At 36.6% G+C, this 22,697-nt stretch overlaps 1 protein-coding gene across 3 annotated transcripts; it reads right to left on the reverse strand.

Moving 5' to 3' along the window:
• Window positions 1-7,279: 7,279 nt before the first annotated feature.
• LOC122311309 lies at window positions 7,280-20,607 on the reverse strand. 3 transcript variants are annotated; one of them, XM_043125829.1, is made up of 14 exons: window positions 20,246-20,607; window positions 19,725-20,098; window positions 19,064-19,609; window positions 16,941-18,129; window positions 14,764-15,105; window positions 14,012-14,249; window positions 10,655-13,317; window positions 10,410-10,558; window positions 9,602-10,247; window positions 9,357-9,412; window positions 8,549-9,194; window positions 8,305-8,453; window positions 8,024-8,142; window positions 7,280-7,899 (listed from the first exon to the last, which is right to left on the reverse strand). In XM_043125829.1, exons 1-14 carry the CDS (start codon window positions 20,408-20,410, stop codon window positions 7,646-7,648), a joined length of 7,536 nt encoding a protein of 2,511 aa, XP_042981763.1. In that variant the 5' UTR covers window positions 20,411-20,607; the 3' UTR covers window positions 7,280-7,645. The 3 variants fall into 3 exon arrangements, with proteins under 3 accessions (XP_042981763.1, XP_042981762.1, XP_042981761.1); XM_043125828.1 differs by having other exon boundaries at window positions 9,357-9,448; XM_043125827.1 differs by having other exon boundaries at window positions 9,357-9,505.
• Between the last annotated feature and the right edge of the window lie 2,090 nt (window positions 20,608-22,697).

The following is a 22,697-nucleotide window of genomic DNA, read 5'->3' on the forward strand; positions in this document are numbered from 1 at the left end:
AGTCCATAAGAACAAACATTTTGATTCAACCAAAAAAGAAACATCATTTGCAGCATCGTAGTTGGTCATTTGAAGTACCTGAAATTAAGATAAAAAAATTCAATCAATAAATGTAACCAAATATTGATTCAGAAAATTGAAACGGAATTAAAAGTAAAATTTAATTACCATTAATACCAAGGACGGAATAAGTTAATTCTGATATCAACTTATCTTTATCCATACTCCATCAGTCATCAGCAACTATACTGGAGTTCACAATTACATCTGTGAAATGATAAAAAAATATAAATTAAATAAATTAGTATAATCATAAAAACAATTAAAATAATCAATAATAAAAAAACAAGTAAAATATGGTTACCATCTTCAAGCCTATAGCTCTCATCGTCAATGCGAATGCTATCTAGTCCAAGGGGTGTATCACTGATCCAGTTCTGTGTGCAAACGAGGGCCTCCATAGTTGACGGTGACAAAGAACTCCGGAAAGCATCCAACACTCGACCTCCAGTGCTAAACGCCGACTCAGATGCAACCGTCGTAATAGGAATGGCTAGTACATCTCGGGCAATACGGGAAAGGACTGGATACTTGACGGAATTAGCCTTCCACCAAATGCATATCTCAAATGCAGGACTAGGTGCCTCGACCTCTTCCATAAAATACCGTTCAACCTCTGAAGTACACCCCATAATATTCTTCGACGCAACAAGCTGATGATACTCATTCATGATGTCGTAATTCCTACGGCGTCGAGGCAATGCACCTACTGGGCTAAAGTCATCAGAGGGAGGTGTCGGAGTCACGTGTGAGGTACCCGCTGAAGATGAAGGCTGTCCACTATTTTTGTAATGGAAGTACAAGTCATCGAGATCAGTTTTAAGCGATGTAACAAACGATGCAGCCTTCATTGCCCCAAGGACGGAATTTGCCCAATATTCTATCACGGCCAACTTGAATCGGGGGTCAAGGATCACAGCCACAAAGAGTAATCTATTTATCTTCTCAACTTGCCCCCAATATTTATTATATTTGGACAGCATCCTCTGAGCCATACCAGATAGAAGTCCGCTAGGGTCATCACAACCATCTTCCAAGTGGTGGTGTAGTGTCGAGATCTGACTGAACCACAAGTTTGCAGTCGTGTATGCGGATCCAGATATTTTCATTGTAATATCATAAAAAATCTGTAAAAATGTGACAAAAAATCCTACACTCGTCCAATCATGTGTGTCCGGCGGACCGAGCCCCTTTCCGGCAGGCTCCAGCAAAGCATACTTAAGGCCCCCATCTTCCACCTCCATCCGCTCAAATACTTTCTGGTACCTCTGTGCCACATCTAACATCATATATGTAGAGTTCCATCGAGTGGGAACGTCCAAGCACAGCGTCCGTGAATGTTTTATCCCAAGTTGTTCTTCTATTGCCCTGAATTTTTTCAGCCGTTGGGGAGAAGCCCTCACATACCGCACAATGTTGCGGACTTTTGTAATGGAATCATCAACCTCTTTTAAGCCCTCAATCACAATCAGGTTGATTATGTGAGCACAACAACGAACATGGATAAACTCATGGTCCCGGATGACATCATCTCTCACTCTCGTATTCCGCTTGAACCATTCAATTGCAGTATCATTGACACTAGCATTGTCAACTGTAATGCACAAAACTTTTTGAATTCCCCAATCTTTCAAGCAATCATCCATTGCCGCCCCAATTGATGCACCCTTATGATCACTTATTTCTTTAAATCCAATAATCCGTTTTTTTAAAATCCATGAACTGTCAATGTAGTGTGCTGTAATACACATGTATGAAACATTCTATATAGACGTCCATGTGTCAGTCGTAAATGAGACTCTCTGGCCAGTCCTCACAAACATTTGCCTCATCTCAGCCTTCTCTTTTAAATGCCTTTTCATACAATCCCGCATCACTGTATACCGTGACGGCATTGGGAATCGTGGCTCAATGAGCTTGACAAACTTTCGGAACCCTCTTTTTTCAACTGTCATAAAAGGCATCTCATCTTCAATGATCATCTCGGCAAGCGCATCTCTCAACAACTTCTCACTGTATTGAGGGATGGTCATTTTCTTAACTTGCGTACCATCAGTCACAGTAGAAGTTTCATAACTCAGCGTTGTCTGATCTTTGGCCGCCAATCCCTTCGCTATCTTATACCTTTGGCAACCATTTAGATGTGATATCAATCCAGTAGTGCCTTGTTTCTTTGAATGACATCCAACTTCTTGGCCACAATGGTTGCACGCCGCGTGCGGTTCCGAGGGATCACCGTCAACCTTGGTGAAATGTTCCCACGTCCACGATCTTTTTTTATTTGATCGTGGATGTGGTGGCTTGGCACTCGCGGATGGAGGTGGTACATCCGGCTCATCCCCAATACCCATCTCAGCCTCCTCATTAAATGTATCTTCATCTTCTATATTTACCGGCATTGGGAATCGACTACTTGCACATGAAGTTTGTGTTCTGGAAGAGGGTCTCGATCTCGGTGCTGGGGACGGCATTGTGGCATCTTGATCCTGTTCTGGGGTCCCATATGGTTCTTCCTCCATAGCTTCAAATCTGTCACATATATAGAAAACCAAATTAATAAGCATGGTTTACCGTCTTACATTTAGATACCCAAAAAAACCATGCTGCCAAGTGACATAGAAGCCAAAAATGAATGAAGAATTGTGAGAAAGAATGAAGAATGAAACTCCATAGAATGAAGAATGAAGAATGAAGATACATCAAATTGGTGTGTATATATACATATATATATATATATATATATATATATATTCAACATTCATATTAATCTTAGTTTTTTTTTAAATTTTTATATATACTTTACGCCCAATGCTCATTGGTACAGAGCCAAAAATGGTGTGTATATATACATATATATATATATATTCAACATTCATATTAATCTTAGTTTTTTTTTTTAAATTTTTATATATACTTTACGCCCAATGCTCATTGGTACAGACCATCCTTGTATTTTGATAACCCAAAGGCATATCCACTATCCAGGAATAGAAAGAAAAATGTAATTTCAAAGATTTTTTCTATAAGAAGCTGCTTATGATGGTGAAGTGGGAAACCTTGATTGGTACTTTACTGTAAGGAGACAATGGAAAATGCAAAAGAAATCCTACCAATCTTTGTTAAATCTTGCATCATAATAACATATTAGGTGAAAATAATAATAAAAATTGGCATTGCAATCTAGTCCAATAATAAAAATTAAGCTGGTGAGCATCACCACTTAATGAACCACTTGCAAGTAAGATGACCACAACCAAATTACCTCATGCTTGTTAAGATAGCAAGGCCATTAAAAAAATCGTTTCTTTGTGTAAAAGTATTTTTTAGCTAATGTATTATCAAAGCCCCAATTCACACAGTAAAATTCCGACTATTAAGCCTATTCTGTTTCTTTGTGACATTTCCACAAATAGGTTGCCTTCAATGGCCAAAATCACAAACAAATAAAATACTGAAAATGAAAAACGGTTCCTCAATACATAATCATTTCACAACTCAGTTCACCATTCACAGAAAAATTCCATACATCCAATCTAATCCATTTAAAATTTTAAATTCAGAATACACATTACAATTTACACAAGAGTCACCAGTTTTTACCTTTTGGAAAAAACTGGTTGGATTCGGCGGACGGAGTCACGGTGGGGGGCGGTGATGGCAGTCTACGGCGGACGGAGTCACGGTGGGGGGCGGCGGCTTCGTGTGGCGTGCGGCGTGAGAGGTCTGTGGAGAAAAATGGAGATCGGCAACGCAGTGACTCGTGAGAGGCTGAGAGTGAGAGTACTGAGTGAGTCTGTGAGTGTGAGGCTGTGAGGCGTGAGCTGTGTCCGGACTGAGGTAAGTCATAAGTGGTTCCTCAAAACGGCGTCGTTCCCATTTAAATGGAACGACGCCGTTCCGTTTTACTTGCACAAATATTCCAGCTGCAAAACGACGTCGTTTTGCAGTTGGAATATTTTTTTAAAAAAAGTCGGAAGTTGGAATTCGGAAGTCGGAACCAACTGGGTACCGATTCTGATTCCGACTTCCGAATCGGAATCGGTAGTCTTCCGATTTCGATCCCGAGTACCGAATATTCCGACTCCGCCGGAGTCGGAATCGGAGCGGAAATCGGTCGGAATCGGAAGTCCCGGAATTTTGAACACCCCTAGTGATAACTCGTCATTGGTGTTTAAGGGTGGCGTGGTCTACTGACCTCCGCAACCTTTTCTACATGGCACCGCGAGTGTGATAACTCGTCATTGGTGTTTAATGTTTGGGCGGTCCCTAACCTTTCCCATTTTACATGGCACCACGAGGATGATTGCTCGTCATTGGTGTCTAATAGTCGAGCGGTCCCTGACCTTTCCATTTTGCAGTGTCGTGAAGCCTTGACCGCCATCCGCGTTTATGGGTAAAGCGTGACTGATCTGTAAGGGCACTTTATTCAGCACACAAATAGAATTGTTAATTTTAATGTTTGCCAGATGTTCCAGAAATATGCAAAAAGAGTCTCACCAATAAAAAAATAAATCATATAGAAAGTAAAAATTTTGTTATCACGGGTAAGGTTTCTCCAAGTGCTCTACATTCCTAGGCCGAGAAACTTGCTCTCCATATGTTTCTCCTGTTCCACCGTCAGTCGGGAAACTTCATCTGCTTTGTCCCTATCTTCATTTGAGGGCGCTTCATCTCTGTTGCTGCCACGAGTATCTTGCCGCCTACCTAGGCTGTCCTCTCTTTACTGGCTGTGTTCTCGTTCATACCGTTGCTTAGGCTTTGAGCGTTCTGCGACCATTTGCTCTAACTCTTTCATGCCCACCATGAAAGAGTTAAAATGGGTGAGGTATGTCTTCAGATTCTCCTATTCTCTTTGCTTAACTGTTAAAAGGTATGCCGTTGGATGCCGCCGCCTTCTAATTGGCATAAATTGTGTTAAGAACTTCTTGGCCAGTTCCTCGAAGCTGTTGATTGATCCTGGTCGGAGAGTTCCAAACTACCCTCTCTCCGTTCCCTTTAGGGTCAGGGGAAAAGTTGAGCAGGCAATTTCCCCAGGGAAGCTACGGAGAGTGATATGTGCCTTAAAGTTCTCCAAGTGTTCCACTGGGTCTTTGGACCCATCGTACACGTCAATCTGGGGAACCTTGAATTTAGGCGAGAGGGGCACTGCCATAACTTTTTCACTGTAGGGGAGGTCTGTATGATTCAGCAATTTTTCTACTGAGGAAGATCCTCCCATCTTCCTCGCCATCTCTTCATATTCGTCAACAAGACTTTTTAGCTTGTCGTGTAGTTTCTTCTTTTCCAGCTCTTCAGTATTGACCTCATCTGCACTATGGGCATCCTCTTCCGTTTGTCCATTGACTGGCGGCGTAGCAACATGTTGTCGCCTTAACTCCTCGTTTTCTTTCTGCAGTTGCTCTACTAAATTTGTTGCCTTCTTCAGTTTTTCTTCCATATCGACCCACCTTACCTCCATCTCTGTTGTATTCGCTTCTCGGTCTCTGGTTGCTTGTGATCAGTAGGCATGTGAAAAGCACATTGGTTGCAGGAAATATATATCACACAGACGGTGCTACTGTTAAGGATGTGTTTCATCGCCAACCACAAGGATGACTTGCAACGGACAAAGGGGCAGCACTGGTTGCCTTGGGGACACTCCGATGCCAAAGTCAGAATAATAATATGATGGTAAATGTATAAAGTAGAAAATAAATCCAGTTTAGAATTTGTTACCTCTTGTAGGATATTTATAGAGATTATTTTCTTGGAGTGATAGAAGTCCAATTAGCCTTGTGAATCCTTTTCCTTCTAGCAGTAGGAGCCTATCTTCTCTTAGGAATCTGAGTCTGTTTCTTCTTAGAAGTGTGAGTCCATCTCTTGCTAGAAGTGTGAGTCATCTCCCTCCTATGAGTCTGAATCCCTTCTTGACTTTATTTCTTAGCTAAAATTGTGGGGGCTCAAATATCCATTCCAATAAAGATTGATGGGTAATACCACCTCATGATCATGAGATGAAAATTGAATGAAAATGTGATGTATAGAATTTTCTTGAACCCAAAGTAGAAGTAAGCATAGTTGGATTTAGCAACATTGTTATTTGTAATATAACTTAAAATGCAAAAAATTTACTTACGAACCTAACTTCTTATGATATAAATAAAATATTAAATATATAAAAAGTACTATAAAAATGGCGTTAAAATCTTGTAAAAATTCTGAAACATCTTAGCTCTAGGAAGAAATCATTGATTGATAGCAAGGTGATGACTTATTAATGAGTTGATTTGTAGTTTAATAAAGGAAAATTAATTGATTGATACAAAGTAGTGTAAATTCATAAAGGGGAAGGAGAGGTCGTGGTTTCTAATCCCACAAAGAAGTTCATAGAAATAAAAAGATAGGTAGAAGTCGTGTATTTAATTGTTACGGATGATGTATATATATATATATATATATATATATATATATGTGCTGTAGAAAGATACAAAATGTTAAAATAAGAGAAATGTACGTCTTTTTAACACATTATAATGAGATTGTTGCTTAACAATTAAAAAAAGTTACACTAATATAAGTATAAAAAACTTAAACTATTACTAGTTTTTAACCGTTACAACACCCACGTGAATAATATAATGGATATTAAAAAAATTGACTTAAAAAATAAAATATTTTACAATCCTGATGCATAATAAAGGAGTGCCATATTAATTAGGGGTCGGCAGTGGGGCCCCGCACCCCGCTGCCCTTGCCTCTGCATGGGCGGGGCGGACCCCCATTCGCTAGATTCAAGTGGCGGGGCTGCCCGCCCTACATCTGGCTCCCTTTCGAAGGTAACATCGAGAAGATATAAATCTACGAGAAGATATATGAAAGCATTAGGCCCCAATATGAAAGCATGAAAGCTCTCGAGGGTGCCATGCTTTCAGGCACTATTTATGTGACAACACCTGTTGTTATTAAATTTAGTCATCACTCAAGATGAGGAAAGCAAGATTTGAGATATAGATATAGCTGATCATATTAATATATATAATAAAGAGTTTCGTACTTATAATATGGCACTTTCAAGTACAAAATTGAGATATTATATACTCATTTGTGACAACACCATAAAAAGCTGTGAACCATCTGTCGAGACAATCACAAGCATGGTCCTCAGGTTGCTCCCAATACTGCGTTGAATTTAGTAATTTTAAGAGATCCCCTTCAAGTTAAGATAGTAGAAAGCATTCCGTGCAAAATGGTATAAGTTTTATTTAACTACTGCATGATGAAAAAGCTCATATGAAGATGAAGCAAGATGAACAGCAATGAAAATACTTGTAAGGAGCATATGTATGAACCCCTAACTACCCACAATTGGCAGCCTGTTATTCTAAAGAAAATTCCCGCTTTTAGCTATATACAGTGATACAAGTAGCCACATATTCCAATATAAATAAGTACAACAAAAATAAAAAACTATAAGATACAACCTTTTTTTATCCTTTCTAAAAGTGTTTTCCAGACAGAATTCTGATAGATGGTCTCCCTCAATTAGGATGAAGAATACAAGATATGAGTTACATTTCACATTCTTGTATAGATTATAGAACTTCATTTACGATCTGTTTCTTGAATTTGCAAACCTTCTGGCCACACTAGATATAATTGCCTTAGTCAATAGTCCCCAATCGAGATTACAAGCAAGTACAACAGCGCCACCAAAAATGAGGAGCTTTGATATATTCCTCCATGATGTTTTGTCAGATGTCGATGCTATCTGTGTCTCCGACAAATTTTCAATCCCTCCAAAGGATCCCAGGCCCTTTGAACTTATTTTGGAGTTGAAATTTGTGTGGTGATGTTGTTCCACTGTTTTAGATACATTAGAATGCAACTTTGTTAAAACAAATCTGGATGTGAGTCTAGGATTTCATTGAATTCATAATGCATATGCAAAACAAATTAAAAAAGACATGTCCACAGTATCTCAAACCTCGAGATTGGTTACAAATTTGGTTCTGATTCAAGAAAGGTTCGACATGTTGTCTTCTTGACTGTAATCTCTTGTAAAGTTTGCCAATCGTTGAAATATTGCTCTCAGGTCGGGATTCCCTGATAAGGTAATGTAGAGGAAAGGGGGAAAAGCAAGTCAGCAAGGCATGGCATGTCTAACTCAATAAAGCCATTTGAAGATTTCACCATAAGATCAAAGAAAATGATCCCTTTGACCAAAGCATAAGAAGGCAGGGCATGTCTGATTCAATATATGCTTACCTCGCATCCAATGCAACAAAAAGTAGATTTAGTTCCTTGAGCATGCCAGCTACTTCCTTCAACAAGTTTTCATGTTCGTGGTAAATATTCATCTGACGGCATTCACGCATAATAATACTTTTAAGGTGAATAAATTCCCCCAAGTTTACCTAAATTTTTCACAAGGAAAAACAAATTTAATATGGTGCTCATCAGCAGATGCTTTCTGCCAAAGGTTAAATACAATGTAAAATAAGTGTCTTACATTCATTTCTTGGTCATTTTCCAACATGCACCTTGGATCTCCACCAATCTCCAGTGGCTTCAAAGCTTTGAATATATCCCAAAAGTAACTATAATTAATTGGTAGCTTGATTCTAATTATGCTATTCAAATCACCCTGACCTGCCAAGTTTGAAGATGCGAGCTTATATCCCCATTGGTCATGACTGTTTAACGAAAGAACTTCACCACAAGCATTAGTTGCACCCACTTCGATAGCTCCAATTTGACCTCGAGAGGCTTCAACTGTCCAAAGACATAGGACTCTCAACATGTCCTCCCAGGACTGCTTTGCCGTCATATCAACAAAAATGGCATCTGGACATAAAAATTGCGAACAATTCTTTCTCAAACTCACAATTACAAGAGGATTGTGGACCTTCCTAAATGCTTCAGCAAGCACGTTTACATTCATATGTAATGGTTTCCCTCTCCTCCTAAAGACATCATAAAATTCAGATGGAAGTTGCTTAGTGATGTAGCTCCTTCCAAGCAATGTCTCTACCAGATGTATTATGCTGAGATGGAAGAAAAGCTGATTTAGGAAAGTTTTGACATGTTGTCTTCTTGACTGTAATCTCTTGGAATGTTTGCCAATCGTTGAAATATTGTTCCTGGGTTGCGGTTCCCTGATAAGGTAATGTAGAGGAAAAGGGGAAAAGCAAGTCAGCAAGGCATGGCATGTCTAACTCAATAAAGCCATATGAAGATTTTGGCATAAGATTAAAGAAAATGACCCCTTTGAACAAAGCATAAGTAGGCAAGGCATGTCTAATTCAATATATGCTTACCTCACATCCAATGCAAAAGAGAGTAGATTCAGTTCCTCGAGCATGGTAGCTACTTCCTTCAATAAGTTTTTATGTTCGTGGTAAATATTCATCTGACGGCATTCACGCATAATAATACTTAAAAGGTTAATATATTCCCCCAGGTTTACCTAAATTTCTCATGAGGAAAAAGAAAATTCGGTATGGTGCTCATCAGCATATGCTTTCTGCCAAAGTTTAAATACAACGTAAAATAAATGGGTTACCTTCATTGCTTGGTCATTTTTCAAAATGCACCTTGGATCTCCACCAATCTCCAGTGGCTTCAAAGCTTCAAATCTATCCCAAATGTAACTATAATGAATTGCTAGCTTGATTCCAATTATCTTGTTCAAATCACCCTGACCTGCCAAGTTTGAAGGTGCGAGCTTATAACCCCCGTGGTCATAACTGTCTAACGAAAGAACTTCACCACAAGAATTAGTTGCACCCACTTCAATAGCTCCAATTTGACCTCGAGAGGCTTCGACTGCCAGAAGGCGTAGGACTCTTGACATGTCCTCCCAGGACTGCTTTGCCGTCATATCAACAAAAATGGAATCTGGATATAAAAATTGTGAACAATTCTTTCCCAAACTCACAATTGTAGGAGGATTGTGGACCTTCTTAAATGCTTCAGCAAGCACATTTACATTCATATGTAAATGTTTCCCTCTTCTCCTAAAGACATCATACAATTCGGATGGAAGTTGCTCACTGATATTGCTCCTACCAAGTAATGTCTCTACCGGATGTATTATGCCAAGTTGCAAGAAAAACTGATTCAAGAAATGTTCGACATGTTGTCTTCTTGACTGTAATCTCTTGGAAACTTTGCCAATCGTTGAAATATTGTTCCCAGGTTGCAGTTCCCTGATAAGGTAATGTAGAGGAAAGAGGGAAAAGCAAGTCAGCAAGACATGGCATGTCTAACTCAATAAAGCCATTTGAGTATTTTGCCATAAGATCAAAGAAAACGACCTCTTTGAACAAAGCATAAGAAGGCATGGCATGTCTAATTCAATATATGCTTACCTCGCATCCAATGCAACAGAGAGTAGATTCAGTTCCTCAAGCATGCTAGCTACTTCCTTGAATAAGTTCTCATGTTCATGGTAAATATTCATCCGACAACATTCATGCATAACAATACTTAAAAGGTGAATATATTCCCCCAGGTATACCTAAATTTTTTACAAGGAAAAAGAAAATTCAGTATGGTGCTCATCGGCATATACTTTCTGACAAAGTTTAAATCCAATGTAAAATAAGTGGGTTACCTTCATTGCTTGGTCATTTTTCAAAATGCACCTTGGATCTCCACCAATTTGCAGTCGCTTCAAAGCTTCGAATCCATCCCAAATGTAACCATAATTAATTGCTAGCTTGATTCCAATCATGTTGTTCAAATCACCCTGAACTGCCAAGTTTGAAGGTGCGAGCTTATAATCCTCGTGGTCATAACTATCTAACGAAAGAACTTCACCACAATAATTAGTTGCACCCATTTCAATAGCTCCAATTTGACATCGAGAGGCTTCAACTGCTTGAAGATGCAGGACTCTCAACATGTCCTCCCAGGATGGCTTTTCCGTCATATCAACAAAAATGGCATCTGGACATAAAAATTGCGAACAATTCTTTTCTAATCTCACAATTACAAGAGGATTGTGAACCTTCTTAAATGCTTCAGCAAGCACATTTACATTCAGATGTAAATGTTTCCGTCTTCTCCTAAGGACATCATAAAATTCGGATGGAAGATGCTCAATGATATAGCTCCTACCAAGCAATTCAGAAAGTGAATCCAAAAAACTCCCAGAGTTCAAATAAACTAAACATATTATAGCAACCGATCTGAACACCAGCAACGGATAGTAATCCTTTGCATTAATATTAGACCTTCTGATCCATTCAAGTGTCTCCTTCTTATTGAAAAGAAGCTGCTGAACAAAATTGATAATTGACTCATAGATTCCTCCTAGGAAAGGTTGCACTTCAGAAACAAAAGTGGAATTTGGGTAGTTATCTACCTCTTTGTAGATAAACCATTCAACAAAAGAAGACTTCGAAGTGATGAAGTAACCATGGAAGGAGGATGCCAAGATCAATAGGCACTCAACAAGATACAAGAAACAACCAGGAGATATGTAGTCATTTTCTTTCATCCAGTTGGCATTATAGGTATCATTCAAAGCTTCATGGAGCCTGAATAGAAGAGACCACTCTCTTGGAGATTTACTGATATTTTCAGGTACAGTAGCGTGTGGAAATGAAATATCAACATTCCCACAAAGATTCTGAATGAATGTTTTCCAGGGTGGGTTCCCATCTATACCATCAAACAATTTTAAAATCTTCTCATACAAATCATTGTTTAGCTTACCCAATCCAAGAATTATCATCACGACTCTTCCAATTTTCCCATAAGTTAGCTTACCCCTCGAGCTGATGTTTTCTAATATCGCTTGCTGTAGTAAATTTTTAGAAACTTCACTCCCTCTCAGAGAAAACATGTTCTCTGCAAATGATTTTTGCCAATCTAGAGGAAATACATAGCCAAAGAAAGATTCAGCAGAAAATTTGACAAATCTCTTTAATACCTTATCATCTGGGTACCCGCAATCCAAAAGAGACTTTGCAACCTCATATATATGAGTAAGTGATCTACTTTTGCAGAAGATGGAGAGGTTATTCTGTAATGAGAGATTATATAGAGCTTCAAGATGCTTCAAAACTTGCATGCCAACAGAAAGTATCTCTGAAGACCAGTAACTTCCAGCAGTCGAAGCTAAATGGCGAACATTAATAGAAACCAACTTTCCATTCCGATGAAGGAATCGATTATCCAAATCTCTCACCCAATCAGCACCAGGGTTGAGCAAAATATATATTGCGTTGAGTTCACGGAACTGTCTCCAGACTCCCATGTAATTCAAACAGAAATCTCCATATTGTTTATATTCATTAAAATCTTGGGTTTCAAGACTTCTAAGATACTTGAAAATGTTCAGAACATGATCTTTCCAAAAATTCCAAAAGTAAACAAGTGTTTCTACAGAAATCTGATTTTCGGAGATCATCTGATCCGAATGCTTTATTCGATCAAAAACAAAATAATCCTCCCACATATACTTTGACGAGTTTGTATGAAGATGAGCATCTATAATTTTTCGAGCAGATATTATTTCACCATAAGCACTCTTATGTCTCTGAGAAGAATTTAAAGAATTTTTCATGACAGACACACTAGTCTTCTCGTTTGATAAAACATCAGCCTCTGTACAAACACAAGCATAGAAGTTGTTGGACTCGTTCTTAGCAAATGACTTTGCTTTTGCCAAAAGCTCTTGCTTCTTTGTAAACTGCTTTAAAGGCCAACCTTTACTTCCAACTGTCCATAATGAGCTAGACAACACAAAGAGGAGAATTAACATGGATGCTTCTTTGAAATTACCGGCCTTCCCAAGGAGATCAGAAACCTTTAGTATCTCCCCTCTTAGCTTCGCAATGTTTGCAGCCTCTAAGAAGTTGCCCAATTCTTCTTCCAACAACAAAAGCTCATCAAAGCAACCCAGACGCTTCAAAAACTCTCGCATCAATTCTACCGAATGAAAACCTTTAACAAACCTCATCATAGATTTGTGATCTTTACGCTCATAATAATGATGAGCACAACCTTCTAGAAACTCTCGTTCAAGTTTTTCTATTACTTTTCCTCTTCTAACCATGCCAAAATCCATAGTTGCATCCTTTTTCCAATAGCGAATGTACTCCAAACCCTTGTCAAATAATTTTCCCTTGGAACAAACTTTTAAACATTCTGGGAAAAAATAGCCCCTAGCATAAACATCAGCTGCAAGTTCATAACATCCTGCAAGAGAAAAGCATTCCCCAGCTTTCTCCAGCTCTGACTCCCCACATTTTTCTAAATATAGCTTGCCTGCAACAATTGGATTTTTGCCAAGTCCAAAACAAAAACTCTCATTAAAACCAAACCACTCTCAAGTTTTTTATTTTTTTATTTATTTTTTATTTTTTTATTTATTTTTTGTGCTTAAGTTAATGTTTCAGCTTTCTTCATGTATATAAATTTATGGCCAAAAATTCAGAGATTAAATAAAAGGTCGCATGATAGTGTTTATGATACAAGGACTTATATCAATAATTCCATGAAGAACATAGTTATAGTGGAAAAGATGACAAAGTAAATAGTAAAAAGGAATACTTGGGGAGCACATTTCAGCCTCTTATATTCTCATCCCTCAAATCTTTTAAAATGGTCACTACCCAATGTTGATTCCACCAAAGTGGGGTGGTCCTAAGAGGAGTTTGAATATGGTTCTACTTTCAGTATTTTTTCCTCAAAGGGCTAGCCCCTCTCCAAACTCAAATGTGCCTTGGCACTTGACAGTTTGAGACTCTACCATTCCAGTAGACAATGACTTCACTCAGAATTATTTCTATAATTTCAAAAGCTTCCAATACCAGAAAAGGTTCTAATTCAACTGTAAGACAGATTGAGGTTTTAAGATGCATTGTACATTGCAAAAAAATTTAACATCAAAACTAGAACCCAAACACCACAAGCACATGGTAGGTTATATTTGATGACTTTCGTAGAATCTAATGCATACCTGCTCTTTCATACTCCCCCAACTCACAAAAACAATAGGCAGCAAAATCATCCTTGCCTATTGCTTCAAATATATCAGCAGCTTCCCTAAGTATACCATTTGCTGCTTCAGGATTCAAATGCCGCATTCGGTCAGCTGTGGCTCTAAGGCCAATAGCCTTAGATCTTCTTTCCCAATAAGTATCTCCGGCTCTTGCAAAGCACATTGTTGCTATTTCATAGTTACAATCATGATATAACTGTACAGATAAAACAATTAGATATCCATAGAGGGGTAATTATGTTTGCAGAAAAGAAAAAAAATAAGGTGTCAACAGATCCATCATGCCCTCATTCACAAGTACTACAATTTCAAGATAAAAATAATAATTTCCATAGCAGAATTCAATAACAATGACTGTATCATCTTCATCATTGTCGAGCTATTAATTTGGGTAAAAATTAAAGCCTATGATACCACCACAAACAAATATTCTGATCATTCCTTCACCATGATATTCTCCATGCAATAACCTAAGGTTTTGGAGTCTCAATCAGAGTAGAAGAACTTTTAATAATAGAGGGCCAAAAACAATGACATAATATAAAGTACTAGTAGGAGTAATAGAGTTAGTTTGGGAAAAAATTTGTCTATGAAACCAAAAAAAGAAAAATTCTCATAGTTCCTTCACCATGATTTTTCCTATGAAATAACCTCAGGTTTTTGAGTAACCATAGGGGCAAAATATATTCATAAAGAGTGGGAGTGATAACCTTCATGCCCCTTGACCTCCACTCCTCTGAACTGCTAGCAACTTGCATTGCTTGAGCAAGTAAGTAGTCCAGTTGTCTAACTTGGACAAGATGCTTTTTCTTCCAATAGTCAAACATAGGTTTGCAGAACTCCTCTGTATTCTCACAAATCCACAATCTCTGCCTTGTTCGTGTGATAGCTACATAAAGTTGCTTTAGTTCTGAGCACAAGACATTGTGTTTAGTGGAAAAGGTGCTTGGCGAAGTTGAGTCCAGTAAATCATATTCCTTCATGTATTCATATATTATCCTCCATTTATTTTGCAAAGGTGATGAGCCAAAAAAGTTGTACAACAATACATCCTGCACAAGGACAACATAAGAATCACCCAAAACCAGGAAAATATGGCTCAATAAATTACAGTTTAAGAAAATGGACTATAGCTAAATCATGTGATGCGACAATTTTTATTATGTAGACATAATACACAGAAATATGCATTTTAAGATTCTGCACAAGACCTACAATAAAAATCCTATTAGACATAAAAGCTCGAAGCTTTGAGTTTTGCAAGAAAAAGATGTATATGTACTTGGCAGTTTGGTACTAATATCAGCAATATGATAACAACATCATGGGAACAACAATTTAACTTCAATAAGTATGTGGTGTAAATCCCTATTTTACATACTCAAATGAAAAACCGACATGTCAACTTTCTACTAAATGATAAAAAACCACACATTCACACTAGATTGCACATATTAAAAATTTAAACAATTAAGAAATATCGAAACAAAAATACACACACACACATCTGGCCGGGGGTGGCCTCCACACTTGAGCTACAATCAGATTGATGGTGATTATTCCGTCTATCTCTTGGGGTATGACCGGGGCTAGTCTTAAAATTAATTAGCGTGTGAGATTTTAGGGCTTATGCTTTATATTTTAGTGTTTTACTTTATAATCGTGTGTGACGCATCCTTTTAAAAAACTTGTGCTTTCTCTATTGAGGCATCTTATAATTGGAGGGTGTAAAACTCATTTTTACACCATATTCTACCAAAAGATGCGATCTAGGAACAATCCTACTGACATGGCATGATAATGAACTTTAACATATTAAAAATGTTATTTCAAAGCAATGGCTTTATTCATTGAGAATTCAACAATAAACTAGGCTAATCAACTCAATGTAAACCAATAAATCAAATAAATAAACATGCACAATAACCACCTGAAACTCAAATAAATAAACATGCACAATAACCACCTGAAAATCAAATAAAACCTACTTTATAATCATGTGTGATGCGTATTTTTAAAAAAACTTGTGCTTTCTCTATTGAGGCATCTTATAGTTGAAGGGTATAAAACTCATTTTTATACCACTTCCTAACCAAAGATGCAATCTAGGAACAATCCTATGACATGGCATGATGATGAACTTGAACATATTAAAAAGGTTATTTTTTTCATTGAAAATTCAACAACAAACTCGGCTAATCAACTCAATGTAAATCAATAAATCAAATAAATAAACATGCACAATAATCACCTGAAACTCAAGGCCCTTACACTCCACAATAGGATATGATGTTAGGATATGATGTTAATCCCTATTTTACACCCTCAAATGAAAACCCGACATCTCAACTTTCTATTAAATGATAAAAAAACACACATTCACACTAGATTGTACATATTAAAAATTAAAAAAAATTAAGAAATATTGAGGAAAAAAACACATACGGTGATCTCTGTCGCCAGACAATGGCCAGGGTGGCCACCACACTTGAGGAACAGTCAAATTGATGGTGATTACTCCGACTGTCTCCTGGGGCTGCTACCCCGAGTATGACCAGGGCAAGTCTTAAATTTACTTAGGGTTAGAGATTTTAGGGCTTATGCTTTATATTTTAGTGTTTTACTTTATAATCATGTGTGATGCGTATTTTTAAAAAAACTTGTGCTTTCTCTATTGAGACATCTTATAATTGAAGGGTATAAAACTCATTTTTATACCACTTCCTAACTAAAGATGCGATCTAGGAACAATCCTATGACATGGCATGATGATGAACTTGAACATATTAAAAATGTTATTTTTTTCATTGAAAATTCAACAACAAACTCGGCTAATCAACTCAATGTAAATCAATAAATCAAATAAATAAACATGCACAATAATCACCTGAAACTCAAGGCCCTTACACTCCACAATAGTTAGAACAAGAGCTTGCTTCCCAACATATTTGGCAACTTCCTTCCGAGCAGAATCATCCCGTACCAATATTACCTGCTCCGCACCAAAGCCAACAATACTTGCTCCACTTTTTCCAAAAATAGTGATGATTGCATTTTCATTGCTCCCTGATTCAAGTAAAATCGGAGCTTCTCCATACACAAGACTATTCTCAGGCTCCAAAACATCAATCGATTGAGGAAAGAAATGATATAGAAGTTCAATAACACTTTGTGCTAGTTTGAGAACCCCATCATGAGTACGGAAGTTCTGGCTCAAATGGAAAATTTTTGACATTATTCCTTTTTCTTCTCTTTTATCATGTCCACAGCTTTTTGATTCCAGAAGAAACTTCTTGTAGAATAGAGATCGTATATCCTGGAACCTAAAATCAATTCCCCTTGCAATAGTTTGTGCCGTATCACCAGAGAAAACAAAACCTTCTTCCACATTTTTGCAGATATATTTGAATAATGCAATTTGGCTCAATGTAAGATCCTGAACCTCATCTACATATACAAAATCAAATTTATCACCAGTGTAGCTTCCAATTCTCAAACGACGGTGTAGATCTATCACAAGATCAGCCAAATCAAACTCACCCCTTTTCATCTTCATCTTTTCATAATTTTGAAAGAGCTCATATATTATTTCTCTCTCTTGTCTACTTAAACTGGAAACACGACTATTTGATAGTAAAAGATAGTTGTCATGACTGAGCTTACCATCACCTTCTTCTACAGCTTGTGGGCCACCTTTTATATGAGAAATAATCTCTGTGAAAACTCTGGAAGAGTCAAGCTTTCTAATTAGCTTGGCATTGAAATGGGGCCAGTATGATAAACTAAACCTCTCATAATTAACTTCCTTCAACTTTATAAAGGTCTCTAAGGCAATCGATCTACCACCAACTCGACCAGGATCAAGTTTTCTCACTTCATGGAATCTTTCAAAGTAGGAATTGCCCACAGTTCCATCAAGCATCATCAAAAATTTATGAAATGTTATCACAAGAGGATAGGACCTGGTAGGAACACTAACAAAAGAATCTGGGATGTCCTTGAATTGAACAGCATCGTCAAAATCATCAATATCCTTTGAACTAGTACCTTTAGAGCAATCACCATCACAGATAGAGCTACAAAAAAAAAAAAAAAAAAAAGTCATAAAAGGCTGATAGTGTAATCCTCAAACAACTTTATTGCCAAATACAAATAGTTATTATTCACATGATGTTTTGTTGTAAGACAAGATGAATTTTTTAGTCAAAAACTAAATATTAGGATCAATACACTTTGCACGCCCAAACCACCAAGATTTTTACACTCTGTTCCCCAAATTACCAACATTGACATATTGCACTCTCAAACTATGAAAACTTATACTTCTCACTATTTCTTATGATCTAATTATCCAGATTATGCCACTTCACCGATTACTTCCCTTTTATCTATCAATTAAAAAACAGTGTGAAGTGCCAATATTTGGTTGCTTGAGGGTATAATGAGTCGGTTTTCATAGTTTGGGGTGCAAAATGCAAAACCCATGATAGTTCGGGGGTGCAAATTTGAAAGCTAAAAATTATATGGAGAAATACTACAACATAGATTAAAAAAAAAAAAGGAGAATAATAAGATGTTGTATAGTTACATCCTATATATAGAATTTTTTTTTTTTTATCAGTAAAATACATCAAGTATACAAAGTTGTACTAAATCAAAGAATAAATCCAGCATATATAATTGTATAAAGTCAAGGAGTAAACAACGTAAGAAGTACATGAAATTTGGTACGAAAGTTTAGCTTGAATTTAACTTATGAACTACGTTTTAACATAAATTGGCCTGCCAAAAAACAAACTGGAAGGGGTCCATGGTTTATTCAGATTTATATGCGTCCAAACACAAGTTCCTTTTGAAATTTCTCAAAACCCCATCAAACACATTGAAAACAGAGTTTCACAGTTTCTAATAAAAATCAAGCTAAGAGATTAAAAATAACTTAACTTCCCCAATCTCAATGGAACTAGTGGCTCATGAATTCATGGGAGCACTATCAAATAAACTATGCACCTTTTCAACTGAGAAACGTGTTGTGTGACTTGTAGCTTGACAGCATAACACAGTTTATGGCTCACTGTCACAAAAAGCTGGTGCAATATAGTTCTCTCTGTTTCCCCCAAGTTCTCCTCAACCTCATTCTCTTGGCTATGCACAACGTTATCGCTCTTCACACCATAAAATAATTCTGTTGCCATCTGGAGCACCTTTTCTTTCTCTAACAACTTTCTAGTCAAAACAGTGGTTTTCCCAGTACCTGACCGTCCAAGTATAAAAGCACTTCTAGGAAAAACGATTATCTCCTGCTCTTCGTCAGTTACTTCAAATAGAAGATCCAATTCACCACTATCCTTGTTTGAAAACAACTGACCCACTACACCAAATGAGAAAGAGTAAAATTTCATCAGCATCAGACTCTCACTAACCTTTGCATTCTCAAGATAACTTCCACCATCAGATGCGCAACCAACTAAATCACTCTCATTTTCACTATTAGCAACATTCCTAAACCGTACAATATCAAAAGAGGTTGACCAACTCTCCGGAACTTCCAAATCCCTAAGCAAAAATAAATAGAAAAAGTTAAATAGCTTCAAAAGTCAATATATAACAAAGTTATTCTTTTAAATTTAGCAATATCTTGATTTTCTAAAATGCAAAAGAGCATACATACCCCTCAAGACTTTTCTTTTTGCAGCGATTAAGAAAGTCATCTGTATATTTCCCAAACATGTTGTCAAGCCGTTCGATTAATTTTGGAATTTCCCCTGCAGGTAATATATCCCAGACCTTCAAAACTTGATAGTACCTCAGTTCCTTTACTACGTCACTCCATTCCTTTCTGATGTCGTTTGCACAAACAATATAAAGATCTTCAACCTTAAATTGCTTTATGATCTTTGAAGAACTTCCACACACTGGATCTGAACTTCTCTTCTTGGGTCTCCAACCCTGGGAAAGTTTAAATAGACGTTCTATAACAGATTTTTTTCTCGTTATAGACTTCAAATTTTTACATGATTTCAGAAAATTATCACTGAAAAGAACCTGTTGGAAACGGGAAAGAAAGAATACAGAAAATTTAATAAGAAAAGCTACATAACCCAATCAAGAGTGTTAACACTGCCACTACTGAGAATTGAAAAAAGGAGTATATAGTTTGTAATGAAAGCATAACTGTTGAATGCCAAATACCTTCCACCTAGCACTTCTGAAATGTATGCTGTCTCCATGCAGCAAATCATCAAATTGTTCAAACTCTCTCTTCACATCTACAAGTGCCTTGTGTAAATCCTTGTCTTCATCAGCATTAAAGAAACACAGATGTTTCTTAGCATCTGAACTGTCTCCCTTCGTCATTTTCACTATTCCTATTCTTTTTTCACTCACAATTTTTTCTCACCTGCATGCAATATCAATGATGGTATCAAAAAACCCGTTTCACAGTCAACTTTAAAACTCACAAAAGCAAGATGTTGGAGAGAAAGGAAAGAGATTTCTTGGCCAGGAAGGAAGGAAACGTGAAAGGAGAAGCAACTTGGGAATGTGAGTACAAGAACACACTAGTGGTTATCTGGCCTTTAAAAAGCAAGAGATTCATCAAGCGACGAACATGACTAATCATAAACCTTAGCAAAAGGAAAAAAGTAAAGAAAAAACCTCTGGGCTTCCTTTGTCTTTTCCCGTACGTTTCTTTTTTCTCGGCAAATGAGAATCAAGAAGCCATGCATTCAGAAGGTGCCGAGGAAAAAGTTTTGCGTGGTGCAGTTATCGAAAGGGCAGATAGCAAAGCTTTCTCTTTCCTTTTATTTTTTATTTTTTATTTTTATTTTTGGTAATGATACACACACAACTCATTCATAATTTATACACAACTTTAAATATAATAATATTTTTTTTATTATATTTAAACACATCAAATAAAAAAAAAAGTCAAAGTAAAACTTCAAATAATATTATTATATTATATAGTTGTACACAAGTTTTTAATTAGAAGTAACTTTATCATTTTCCTTCAGCCAATATAATATATCTTTTATTAAAAAATTAATTTTTTTTTTATATGAGTCATGTAATTATTCATTTTTTTAAAATGCTTGTGTGATACATGTACACTTACGATTGCAACTATCTTTTCTCTTATTAAATAATGTCACGTATTAGTATCATTCTATTATAAAATGTTATATCATTAATAATAGTACTTAAGCAGTTTTAATGACATATAATTTAATGAAAACATCATGCTAAATATATTATGAAGTTTTTATTTTATTTTATTCAAAGTATATTTTGAAGTTGGAAAATTAATTTTAAGAGATTCAAGTCTAAAATATTATTAATAGCTTTAAAAAAAATTCAAATGCCTCTCCACAGTTTGAACCATCCATCCCTGAAAATATTATTAAAAATATGTTGTATATATCTTATATAATCAAAGTAAAAATCTTAGGTTTCTTCTAAAAGAATAAACTAATTAATATATACATTATCACTCCGAATATTGGTCATATCATAACTGTGCTATTTTCTTTTTTAACGTAATGTTACGTGGCTCGCATTATGATACCATTATTTCAAATAACACCAAAGATTTTTTTATCTTTTACATCCGTTATTTTATTCAGAAAATAAATAAATAAAATTTTTGCCACTCTCTTTATATTTGTTTTTTAGTCGTGCTAGCAAGAGACGTCACAGACTAAATGACCTTTTTTTTTAATCATTTATTTCATATACATTTTTTATCATACCCTTAAACATTTAAAAATAAAATCATAACATCTTTTTTTTAATTAAGAGTGGGAAGTCACATGTCCAAAAGTGACCCACTCCCAAATTTATTAATAATACACTCACTTATGGCAGAGGAATACCGTGGTAACAATTAAGGCTTACAAGACTACTAACACCTTAAAGGAAAATAATTTTAAACAAACCTATGAGTCAAAAAAAAAAAAAAAAAAAAAAAAAAAAACACACACACACACAAAAGCACAATAAAACCAAACTGCTAACACCTTATAGATGGGAGCCCTGAGAAATCCAAACGGAGTAAACCTCTAAGAGTCTGAGGCATGTCACTGTTATTAGAGTAAACCAAGTCAGCGCCTAAGGCCCATTTCTTGGCTAACCAATCTGCTATCTTATTACTTTCACAAAACACATGCTAAAAACAGCAATTCATAGTGCGAGATACACCAACAAGTTCTTCCTAAAAATCCTCCAAATACCATACACCACATCGCCCTCTAAGTTACCAAGAAATAACCACCATCGAATCAATCTCTACAATCACATTGGATATATTTAATGATTTACAAATCCTCAAACCCTTAAGGAGCACCAAGAGTTCCGCTCAATTGTTTGATCCAAACCCAATAGAGCTCGACACCCACCTACTTACCTCCGTGATTACCAATGCTAGATAGCTCATACCAATCCATCCTCACACCAACTTTACAACACCACTGCACACCCTCTCCATCAATACCTCTCTTACAAAAACCTGTCCCCTCATCACCAATAATTTTCTCTCTCCCTCTCTCTACTTCGAGAACCTCAAACATACCAAGAAGCTGCTAAGTCTGAGTATTGGCAAGCGGCCATGAAAGCTGAACTAAAGGCCTTAGAGGATAATGGGACT

Source organism: Carya illinoinensis, chromosome 5 (genome assembly GCF_018687715.1).
Source record: "Carya illinoinensis cultivar Pawnee chromosome 5, C.illinoinensisPawnee_v1, whole genome shotgun sequence".
NCBI classification, from domain to species: domain Eukaryota; kingdom Viridiplantae; phylum Streptophyta; class Magnoliopsida; order Fagales; family Juglandaceae; genus Carya; species Carya illinoinensis.